Source organism: Epinephelus moara, chromosome 2 (genome assembly GCF_006386435.1).
Source record: "Epinephelus moara isolate mb chromosome 2, YSFRI_EMoa_1.0, whole genome shotgun sequence".
NCBI lineage: Eukaryota > Metazoa > Chordata > Actinopteri > Perciformes > Serranidae > Epinephelus > Epinephelus moara.
Window position 1 is genome coordinate 16668291 of NC_065507.1, and position 12880 is coordinate 16681170.

The 12880-nt window shown below is 41.3% G+C and overlaps 1 protein-coding gene across 3 annotated transcripts in view; it reads left to right on the plus strand.

Annotated features, from left to right (window-relative positions):
* The window catches only part of gria4a (glutamate receptor, ionotropic, AMPA 4a), a 151580-nt gene that overhangs the window by 68678 nt on the left and 70022 nt on the right, over window positions 1-12880 (plus strand). For all 3 annotated transcript variants that reach the window (XM_050075010.1, XM_050074991.1, XM_050075001.1), the window contains exons 4-7: window positions 749-801; window positions 1051-1182; window positions 3518-3571; window positions 5448-5606. In XM_050075010.1, coding sequence (XP_049930967.1) covers window positions 749-801; window positions 1051-1182; window positions 3518-3571; window positions 5448-5606 — 398 coding nt within the window. The remainder of the gene's footprint in view (window positions 1-748; window positions 802-1050; window positions 1183-3517; window positions 3572-5447; window positions 5607-12880) is intronic.

Below are 12880 nucleotides of genomic sequence, written 5' to 3' on the forward strand. Positions count from 1 at the left end.
TCTGTCTGCTTCTCTCTGGAATCACTGTTTCATTTTTCCAAAAATATGATAATATTTCTTCAGGGAGTGCAGTTAGTTACAGTGTGGACTCCATGCTTACTCTGACAGCTTGTCGGACCATCACAAAAGGGGGGGGCTTAGTGAAAGTTAAGTTGCCAGGGTGAATGATGCCATGGTATTTTCTGCAAACCACCAATCTTGCATTTGTATGTAATTATGCAGCAGATATGTCTAAACTGTACGTTTTTTTGTCTTTATGTTTCAATGCTATGGTTAATGTGTGATTAAGTTTAGCCACAAAAACCACTAGGTTATGGTTAGGAAAAGATCATGTTAAAATACCCGCTTTGAGTGGTACTATCCTGGCAGGAAATGCAGTGATGTCTCACTAAAAAACAGCAGGTTTTGTTGTTTGTTGGTTTTGAACAGTGGTCTGCAGTTCAGCAGGCATCTCAACTAGCTTGTACACCATCCACTTCCTGACATCCACTTCAAAGCTCATTCACTAAGTCTCTTTAGACGCTGATATGATACATATGAAACGTACAAATGTAATTTATCCATGGTTTGCAGAAATGTATAATACCAACAGTTTCCTCTCCCGGCTGTGCTGGATTTTTCTGGGCTTTAAGTTTTTCTGCAAAAACTCCAAAATATAATTACCCCACATCTCAAGTACGGCTTCTGCTTAGCACAGTGTTAATTCTCCTTTTCTCCTTTTTTCTTTCCCTTACTCTCTGTTGTCTAGGTTATGCAATACTGCAGGCAATTATGGAGAGAGCGGGGCAGAACGGATGGCAGGTCAGGACACACACAAACACACACTCCTGGCAACAGGCCAAAGAAACACACACGCAAGATCTCATGCGGCATACATGCATGTGTAACTAACACAACCACACGCTCACACTGCACACACACACGTAATGACATTGTTTTTGTTGTTCATTCTTCAAGCACGAATGTTAACTCACTTGTGGTTTATATGCTTGACCTTATTCCTACATGCTGTTTGTGTGCTTATACGCATTCGCTGTGTGTTTAACCCAGGTGAGCGCTATCTGTGTGGAGAGCTTCAATGAGGCAGCGTACCGCCGACTCTTAGAGGACCTGGACCGACGTCAGGAGAGGAAATATGTCATTGACCTGGAGCCTGAGAGACTACAGAGCATCCTGGAACAGGTAATATCATTATACTGCCAACCAGAATTGGCATACACAGTATTATAAGAGCAGTGATCAGAGAAGTAATCAGGTATGTATGGTCAAAATGTATTGTATGCAGCCTAATTGGTGGTTATGTTTATCGCTGTACATGGTGCATTACTAAACACGATAGTGCCTTGCTACAGCACATCACAAAAAAAACTCATTATTAGCTTACTGCAGGCACAGGATGGTATTTGACACTGATCTGGAACCTGAAGGACCCTGCAGCATTTTAGATCATGAGATACTGCTTTAATGGAGGCCACACTACAGTTTTATGTGGCACTGTTACTATCACTGAGATTACTACAGACAGCGCAGAGATTACAACACTGACCTGGACGTAACTGCACTTAACACTTAATATTGAGGTGCAAAGACATCACACTGTCACAACACTGCCACCTCAAACCACAGACAAGAGAGTACAGAGAACGTTGTTTTTTTTTGTAAAGTAATTATAACCAGAACCTTTTTAACAATTCAGATAAGTATTACAAGGCCAGTTATGGTGGTGCGTACTGCTGTGTTACTGGTGTCTTGGTGCCTGCTGTCTGCTTCACTCAGCTAGTTGCAACAACACTCCTTATGCTCTCTGACATCTGCAGAGAAAACAAGATTTGAGTCTTTCCCTGGAGTTCGTAATGTGGGGTGAAAAATGTGAATTCCCCAACAGCTACATCAGTGTATGACTGCCGTAAATGTACCATACTGTCCACTTAGATACACAGTACGAACACACACACACAGATCAAACACAGAGTATATGAAGGCACACAGTCTGACACCTTACACTTGTCCAAATTCATTAGATTATCTGTCTTGCTTGATGGTTGAGCTCTGACAGGTGGCACAGACGTGTGTGTGTGTGTGTACGCGCGTGTGTTTCTGTGTGTGTTTGTGTGCCCTTTGACACAGGTTTCAGTGTAACATCCCATTGGTTCTGCCACCTGTCATCACATCCGATCCTGTGTCCGCACATCTGACAAACTCAGTGACACATACAGCTAAACACACTCACACACACACAAATACATACCCCCTTCCACACACACATGCACGCTTATGTTAAAAAAATACACACCAGTGCATAATGCAAGCTGCAGACAAGCAAACGTACACACCAGCTTTTTAAATGCCCGTACTCATACAGCTACACACACACAAACACACACCGGTAACAGCATCCCTGACAGACAGACAAACAGACAGTTTCTTAATTGGCTTCTGTGGTGAGTGAACAGACAGACGGAGACACGCGCGCACACACAAGTGTATACTGAGACAGGCGTACAGCCACAAACACACACTCCCGACACAGTGGACTCTGCAGTGCTGGCGTTGGCAAGCGCCTCTGCTCTGAGACAGAGACTGCTCTGTTTGACTGCCCCTGCCAGCTGCGATCTGCGCGTGTGTGTGCATCTGTATGTGTCAGTACATCGCTGTCAGTATGTGTGGGTGAGAGAGACAGAGAGAAAAATGTGAGCAATTTATTAATTAAGTTTAGCCGCCATGTTAATGTGAAGATGCTTATTCCTCCTTCATCAGAAAGCTCACAGTGCGCAACATTTCACTCCATCCATGACAAAAAACACTACAGATTTCAGTGTTGAGCTGAATTACACTTTTCACTTCATCACTGTGCCAAATTGTCAACCGTGCAATTTCATACAACCACGCCAGACAGACAGTCAATACTCATTTCTGTCAACTAGCAACATGTATTAATATGAAGTGGAAAAGAACATCGGCTGTAGTTGCCTGAATTCAACCATATGTCATTACACTTCCCGAAACAGTATTTTGATAATACGAAATGTGAAGTCTTGTAGGAAAGAGTTGCCTCTTGGTCTCACTATCGATCTAGCCACCTTATTAAGCTTATTACCAAAACAAATTAAATCATCCTTTCTCGAGGATGCAGGGGTTTTTAAATGAAGTTGGACCAGACAGGTTAACAGAGCCCTAACCCAGACAACACATTGATGAAGCTCTTTAAGTGTTCCAAGAAGCTGCAGTCTGAGCCAGCATGGGACTGAGGACAAGTGAAGTGCTCACAGGCTCATTGCTCCCTCTGCTTTTAATCAGTATACGAATATAACTACAGCCACAGATGGGAGGGAGTCTCCTTTATTTGTGGTTTGACTCCTCTGCCCTGCTCCTTAAAACTAAATTATAGTAACTTCAAGTTCTCTTGCCAGTGGCTTCTAAGTTAATTGTGAATCCTACATGTCTCCTGCTTTGCTACAGTACGTGCATTGTGCAATGAAATAATGTGTTTTCTCTGTCTCCCTGTTTTTCTTTCCAGGCTGTCAGCGTGGGAAAACATGTCAAAGGCTACCATTACATCATAGCAAATCTGGTAAGAACTCTTGTTAGGTAGTTTGCGACATGTTTAGTACAGTGTTGGTGTAATGTCCTGTTTGGATAGCCTATAGAAAGATAATTCCATTTTAATACTTCAAAGAGACAAGACAAAAGGGTTCCTGGTTCGAACCTCGGGGTGGGGGAGCCCTTCTGTGTGGAGTCTGCATGTTCTCCCTGTGTCAGCGTGAGTTTTCTCCAGGTACTCCAGCTTCCTCCCACAGTCCAAAGACATGCAGGTTAATTGGTGACTCTAAATTGTCCATAGGTGTGAATGTGAGTGTGAATGGTTGTCTGTCTTTATGTGTCAGCCCTGTGATAGTCTGGCGACCTGTCCAGGGTGTACCCTGCCTCTCGCCCAATGTCAGCTGGGATAGACTCCAGCCCCCCGCGACCCCCAACAGGATAAGCATTTGCAGAAAATGAATGAATGAATGAAGACAAAATGGATTATTTGGCAAACTGACTCCAAAATGATCAAGATATGGTCCCAAAAAAATTAGAATCAGCCATGACACACAAACAATGTGTGTCATGAACCAGGGTCTTTTAAGCTGTTTACTTTGACGTCAGATTGGCCCAGACTTATTTTTCAACCCAATTGCCAGAATAAATGTTGGCAGTGTGTTTCTGCAAAACATAGATATGTAATATTTGTACGTTGTTATATGGGGAATATGTACAAAGTTTATGTTTCAACAACACTGTGGTTAGAAGAAGAAGAAGAAGAAGAAGAACGAGGGGGCTGCCTTGGACGGGCACCCGAGGAGCTGGGGGTTTGGTGCCTTGGTCAAGGACACCTTGGCAATGCCCAGGAGGCAAACTGCCACCTCCCCATCTGCCAGCCCACACTCCATACTTGGTCCATACATTGACTTTCTGGTTCCCAAGCCAAGGTCTCTATGGACTGAACCACTGCCACTCTAGGCAAGTGGTCATGTTTAGGCACAGTAACCAGTCAGTTATGGTCAGGAAAAGGTCATGTTTTTAATAAAAAATACCCAGTTGTGGTATCACAATCATGGCTACACATGCCACCGATGTCTTGCTTAAAAACAACTGCTTTTGTTGTTTGTTGGTTTCAAACAGGTGTGCAGTAGTTGCCAGCTTGGCAGCCATCTTGCCTCACTGTCACGCCATCCACAATCTCCTCGACCTCCCAATGACAAAATCAGCTTAAATACATGTAATCAGAACTACGTTACTTTGGAAATGTTTATATGATACTGTACGTATGAAATGTATGAATGTAACGTAGCCAAGGTTTACAAAATGCCAACATTTTCTTCATCAATAGCAGAAAAAAATCCATGATTGCCATCTATGTTGATATTTAATATTCCCACCAAGGTGCCTTCTTTCCCTTTCATTTCAGAATTAATACATTTGTCTTTTTCAACAAAGTCAAAGCTGCAGGAAGATGCTGGAACTTGTGTCAGCAAATGAAGTATTGCTTCAACCTTAATCCCTAAAATCTGTTCCACAGCAGTTCTCTCCGGGATGGTGAAAAAGGGTTCAGCGAGCTCAGGTCAAGCTAGATAGGCTTTTAGCAATTAGCATCCGTGAACCCAGGATAACCCTGGCGCGTCTTTACTCTCTACCTCTGTGGCCAGTTCCCAAATGGGTCCCTCTCCACAACCACTTCATCACAATGTGTCACTCTGCATGAAGCCACACTCTCAGCTGTGGAAGCCACTCCATAATAAGTAGAGGTATAAATAATCAGATAAACTGTTGGAGTATGTGGAGTATGATTTGCCAGCAAAGGTCCGCAGACAGTGGTGGAGCGTTTTGTAGTCCACTTCCACTCTGTTCTCTTTGCGCTTGCATAACCCCTCATTTCACCTTGTCTTTCCATCTTTCTTCTCTCTCAGGGCTTTAAGGACATATCTCTGGAGAGGTTCATGCATGGCGGAGCCAATGTGACTGGTTTCCAGCTGGTGGACTTCAGCAGGCCTATCGTTATTAAACTGATGCAGCGCTGGAACAAACTGGATCAGAGAGAATACCCCGGATCTGAAAGCCCACCGAAGGTGATAAAAATATGCTGTCCCCCCCTTAAATATAAGGATTGGAAAGAGCTGCCACTACCCTAACAAACGTCATTTGAAGTAGTTGCAGCAGTGGGTTTTGTTATGGAAATGTCTTCTACAGCCTTTATTTTACCTCAGCTTCTTTATTCAGGAAACAAACTGCAGAACTTCAATTAACTAAAGCTCTTTTCTACCATAACACGCTTTCACTACACACACATATACATCAGAAAATTGTTTACAGATGCACACAAACACACACACACACACACACACACACACATTTAGAGGTGGTGGGCTTGGTGAGCTAATTGTTCTTCGTACCTGAAATTCCCCACAGACACCAAATGTGCAGCTCCTTCAGGTAACCCATCACAGAGCGATGTGCTGCATTTGAACCATTCAGAGTGTGATATGGTGCATTTGGTTCAGCTCCTTAGCCAATCAGAGTGTAACCTCAGGGCGTCAGAGGGGTGAATTGGCTGATCTACTATGATTGAATACATAAGTTCCTCTTTTACTCTCTGATTTAGTGTCAAGGTTAACTTGCTGCATGCAGATACAGAGACGTCATTGTCATGTCTGTCATTCATGATATTCCTCCATGACATCTCATTCCTCCTCACCTCTTACCTCCCTTTTTCCTAGATTTCCCCACCCCTTGACTTCGGTTCTGCTTCCAAAGTTGCATCCTTTGCATATGCATCCCATTATCTCTCCGACTGCACATCTCTTCTCTCTCCATTCACCATCCTCATTGTCTGTTTTCCTCACCACCCATGTCCCTTTCTCTGTCACATTAATGTGCCTCTATTTAGCATCCTCCCTCCCCCCTTCCTTCCCTCTCTCCACCCTCAACACACCTCTTTTGACCCAGTGCTGACCTGCATTCAATTGCTTTTGATTTTTGCATACATTAAATAGAAACATGTCCACCTACCTATTAAAAATACATCATCCTGCAGCTATCTGCCCCTTCCTCTCTGGCTCACACTCACATGCAGTCACTCTCAGGGGACACAAACACGCTGTATGAGTCTTTCAGCGCTGCAGCTTTATATTGATGGTCACATTCTTTCAGTATTGGAATGTAATTTTTCACCCAAGGACCGCTGTTAATTGGCTAATCATCGTTCTCAGACTGACCTGATGAATATTCATTAGTGCATGTCGGTCGCATAAATCGACCCGAACCAACACAACAGTTGGTGTGTTCAAGGAGCACTTCACCCCCCCAATGACTATTTGTATGGCAATTACTCAGCCCATTTTATGTTGAATTTGTGGAGAAAATGTTTGTTTTTCTTGCATGATTCCACAGTGAAATGGAGAAAATTCTTGATTAATTGATTCAAAAGGGGTCATGTCAAAACAAACTCTCACATAAGTCATGCAGTATAATTATAGTCTCATTTATCCAGTCATATGCTCAGCAATTCCCAAACAGACAGCCCTTTCTGAACTGAAATTGAAACTTATCTAAGCCAGACTCTGTTGACAAAAGCAGTAATTTTACCTTGCTGAACATGGGAGCTGCTGGTCTACCACTGCCTGATCGGTGGTTTGTTTGTGTTATTGCGTGACTTCACTGAACCCAAGCTAACCTTTTAAAACTCCAAAGTCACACAATAACACAAATAAACTACTAATCGCGGCAGTGGTAGACCAGCAGCTCCCATTTTGAGTGAGGTAAAATTACTGTTTTTGTCAATAGAGTCTGGCTTTGAAGAGTTCATAAATGTTTTGTTCAGTTCCCCGTCGGAAAGGGCTGTCTGTCTAGGAAGTACTGAGCATACCATCAGATAAATGAGACTTGAATTTTCACCATTTTTGGATTCGAAAAGGTTCGAGAACTCAAAGTTTTCTTCAAGAAATCAATGTAAAGTGGTGATTAATTGAAATACAAAAGATGATTTGGGGGTTGAGGTATTCCTTTAATAGACATAAACTTATTATTTATGTTTATAACATATAGACAGCGTCAACATGCTTAAATATACGAAATAAAGTTAAAAACAACTGCAGATGCTCTCAACTTTCAGAACTTTGTAAAAATATTTGACTAAATGCACTCAGAATTTCTTTCCTGTCTTCCCAAAATAGTGTGTTCTGTCTGCCTTTGCAAACAAGAAAACACAATTTTAATGATTTAATACAATAACACAAAATTAGATATCTCTAGTGACAACAGATGCTTCCAAATTGCTCTAGGCTAATTGGTGCTGTGTAAAAACAGAGCTCGCTTAGCCTTGGGCCAACTCGTAGCCTGAGGCCAAGTAGAGCTCTAGTCTAATAATGTGAAGTGTGAAAGGCACTATAGGGACATGTCCCTCTCACACTGGAGACTGGATTTTGAGCTAGCTGCTTTTGGCCATCAATCAAAATCTCTTCACCCAGTGATTCTCAGCTGCAGTGCCTTGAAATGAGCTCTGGTGTGCCTGGAGATTTTGTTGAAGTGTAATGAAAATGATCAGTGACCTGGCAAAAATATATATATATTAACTTCATAAAAATTCAGCCACAATGCTTATGGTCACACATATCTTCTCAGCCGTTTTTGGGTGCTTTTTCTGTCTTTCTTTTTTTCACATTTCCCCTAATTGCATGATCAGAATATGAATAGGTTAACAACAACTGTGTAAGCATATTTAATAGATAATGAGGCAGCCTTTATCAATATTTGCCCATGTGTAAAGCATTTTATATTTTCCAGACAGCGGTGCAAAGCTCATTTGATCAATTAAATATGCACATCCAAATGGTTTTAAAGCTACTGTCTTGTTTTTTCATTTCAATTTCCCATCTCATTTGACAACAAAAAAATAATGACAGAGCCTTATGTTTTTCAGTGTGTCATTAACCCAGCCTGAGCTTTATTACATTTATATTTATTATATTCCCTGCGGTGCAGTCTATGGTGAGATTATTTAATACCATTAAAGAGCAGACACGTGTATGCAGTCTCTGCACTGGTTTATAAACAGACGTATAAATGCATGAGCACATGGCCACTCATGGCATCCATAAAACGATGGTGAAATGTCCCTGTTGAAGTTTTTTTTAAAACTCAAATCATACAGTAAGTGTGCTTAGCTTGACACAAGCATTGTCCTCTAATGGTGGCCCATTTACTTTTGTTTGTCGTGTTTATGTTGTGAGTCACAACAGCCTCATGAGTGATTATATAACTTTTATCTGATTTGCATAGTCTGTGTTCCAATATTACTTTATGATGTGGATGACAATATCATACATACAATAAAAAGCTGATATAAGATTATATAGAATACGCTAAAGGCCCTACTGTATGGTCTGAAATCAAATAAGACTACGGGCTCTATTTAAACCATCTATAGCCCATGGTCTAATGTGCATGGTGCAGGTGCATTTTGGGCATGACCAACCCACTATTGCCGGTTAGACGATGCATAATCTGTGCGCAAAGTAAAGTGCAAAGAACAAAGGAGTTTTATTTAGTCTCTTAATTAATCATAGGTGTGTTTTGGGGTATTTGTCAATCCACAAAATCCACAGGCAAAATGGCAGTTGAAAATTAAGCTTCTGCATGTCCTTTTTTTAAGTTTGAAAGAGTTTAGTACCTTGCTCAGGGGAACCTTGGCAGTGCTCAGGAGGCAAACTGGCACCTCTCCAGCTGCAAGTCCACACTCCATACTTGGTCTGTACGGACACTTGAACTGGTGACCCTCTGGTTCCCAAGCCAAGTCCCCATCGATTGAGTTGCTGCCGCCCTCATTTTCCGCTGAGAGCACTGCGGTCAGAGCAGTAATGTCACTGCAGCAAATATTGTGGGACGTTTAAGTAGCAAAACTAAAAACTGTAGTCATAAACTAGACAGAGGAAACAGAGATAAACTTTTAGCACCTGAAATAATCAATGAAGTCATGCTGCTCCTTGTGTTTAAAGTCACTCAGTGTCTCTTTTAACGAGGAATGGGAGAGCAGCTCTGCTCTGCTCTGCTCTCTGCTATGTTCACATTCTAGAGAACATTTTACTCATTAATGATCATAAGTGCTATATCGAAGGCAACTGGACTTGCTTGCGTTTCTTGAAGACATCTTCAAGAAACGCAAGCAAGTCCAGTTGCCTACGATATAGCACTTATGATTACCATGACCTGGATGACTGAGAATCTTCACCGACTCATTAATGATGTATTATTTCACCCACCTGCAACCCAGCCATGCGTCCCCGTGTGTGTAACAAGCCGTGTATGTGTGTTGTGAACCTGCCTATGTAGGCACATCTTACTCTCTGAATAATACCCTTTAAAAAGCAGAAAAACACTGCACCGTTGACTTTAGACCAGGTATTTGTTGGTCAGTGGCACAATTGCTCGCTGCTGTCTCAAAATAGCTATGTACCAACAATGCACCTGACCACACCTAAAACCTTCATGTCCATGGATGCACAGAGCAGCGCTTGCAAAACGTGGCCACTGGCTGTGAAAATGACAGCTGTGTTGGTCTGAACCTAGCAATGACAGTTGCACTGTGCACTGCTTTGGGCCAGGTGTTAGATGGAGCCCAAGGTGTCTGCAACCACACTAGCAGCTCTGTGAGGCTGTACTTAGAAACAGTAGTGCTGCTTTGGGAGTGTCAGTAGTTTTGTGGCCATACACTGAAGTTCTGGACAAAGTCAAATCTTGGCCTGATGATGCTGCTAGATACTGAAGTTGTTACTATTCATCCTAAGGGGGACATGCATATCTAAACCATAATTCATGACAGGTCATTCAGTATTTCAGTCTAAACTAAAGTGGTGGAGCGATCGACAGACACTGCCATCCATAAAAATATATGAATAAGTAAGTGAATGAAATTTTTTTGGCACGACATTGTTTTAACTCACTAAGGTCAGTTCATTCATACAAGACTTTCAAGATATGGTGTAAAGCATGAATGTAGATATGTACATTTTAAATGCACCGCATGCATTTTTTATGTATATTAGCTTCTGTGTGAAAAGTGGCACATGCTTTCTTTTATCGCATACATCATTTATAACTGTAGTCCTTGGTCTGATATGGAACAGTAGAGTAAACTTGCATTAGGCCTTTATACTGTTTGAGAATGCAGGTTTACAGAGAAAATCTGTTTTGATTCAGTGGATTTTAGCTGAACCTGGAGATTTGAACTGATCCTAGAAATATTATCCAGAATTAAGAGCTTCTAAAAGCCAATACTGTTTCCTTTGTGTCCCGGAGGTATTTCTGTCCTCTCCATGACAGAAGCAGTACGCACGTTGGCTCAGTTTTGTTGTTGTTTTCTCCGTGATTTGGATTCTATAGTCCTCATATGTCAGTCACAGGCCTAAAGGCTTCTTTAGTTTCAAAGGGGAGAGATGAAAGGAGGATGACATGGTTGTGCAGCCTTCCAAAACACGCCTTGTGGGATGCAAATCAAGGGATGTCAGTAAGAGAGTAAACTACCTGCAGAGGAGTGGAGAGCATCAGCAGACTCTCTCCGTCGACTACCCTCTTTCCTCCCATTTTCATCTCACCACTCATTTCCGCTGTGATGTGAAGGCAGCCTGCTGTGTGTTTGACTGCCTCTGTCTGTGTGGCGCTGTGTGTGTCTGTGTGTGGGCAGGGTGGGTTTGTTGCTGCTGAGTGTGTGGTGCTGTTCCCCCGCTGCGTTGCGTCTTACCTATAATGAATTTGTCAAAAAAAACCTGTCAAGATTACCACTACTTTTAAGAGTTTCATTAGAGAACAGTTTCTTAGTTTCTGTCACGTTTCAAAGGTTCCTTAAAACACTGAGGGGTTTTCTCATTTTATTATTTTTTTTTTTTTTTCAATTTACTCACTTTTAAAGTGCCTCAACGTAATTTAGGACACATTTATAAATTATTTTTAAATCCTTGAAATCCAAACTTCATCATCAAAGGGAATCCCCTAACAAAGTGCATTTAATCACCGGGTTTACAATATGATTTACACATGTTTTTGTGCCATTTTAATGGCTCAGTGACTGTGTTTGAGAACTATAAGACTGGCACATTTATGGTGACATTACATTTACAGTGAAGTTGATTGGTGGTGTTAACTGTGTAGTCATATAAAAGTCAGAGCGGTGAGATAGATTGAGACCCAGGTCAGCATGTTTGCATTCTCATGAGGGGAGTTCATATGGAGACGGTCTGATGAGGTGATACAGCTGTGTTACTAATTATATAGGTTCTCTTTTTAGGAACAAATCGCACAGCGCTGTGGTACGGCACTGCAACATTAGCATGTTCTATTCTATTCACATCAGAAACATTGTGTGGTAATTTTGCTTTACAGTGCCTTTGGGTTACCTCTTTGTTTGTGGTTTCCAACACTGAAATGACAGGACTGTGATACTTGATATTTGTGATCCTATGCCAAGTATCGATTTTTTTATTATAGAAAATATTAATATTACAAGTACAAATTAAACTATATCCAACTAGACTAATAAAACCGATTACCTTTTCAGTTTAGCAGATCAGTTGCTGCAATAAAAATGATCAAAGTGAGATGGACAGACTAAAAACTTTTTATCTTATTAGATAAAACATTTGGGGATGAAGGGTTCCTATGGGGACACAAATCACTGTTGAAAAAAAGGTGATAAATCGTAATATATTGCAGTATATTTTATCGCAATACTCAGCATATAGCAGTATTTTTAATATCGCAATAATATTGTATCATGACTTAAGTATTGTGATCATATCGTATCATGGGTCCTCTGTTGATTCCCACCTCTACCCACAACCGAAGTTTGGATCACTTGACTTGAAAATGCTGAGACTCTCTTATATCTTAACCCTTCCAGTCCCGGGTCATAACCTGTGTTTTTTTTCCAGTTATGCTGATTGGGTGTGAATGCTGCAAGCATTCACAACCTATGTTCTTCTACTACCAAAATTCTTTATTTTTCTTATTCTTCCGCCGTGTTTTTCAACATCAGTTATCTTCAACATACTTCAACCGATTCAAACCATTCAAACTTCTTCTGATGCAGCTTCATTAGGACATTATCGGAAACTTTCAAATTTTTCCATAACGTTCATATTTTCCCGAGAATTCAACGTTAAAATTCCGACTTCTATTAAAGCGGATGGAGCGGAAACGGTTGGACCGCTACTAGTTCCACAAACTTCAACCAATTCAAACCATTCAAACATGAAAACGTTCAGCTGAATTAGGACATTCACGGATGTATTCACTTTTTTCCTAACATTCATACTTTCCGAGATATTTCCGATTTTTCCCAAATCCTTTTCCC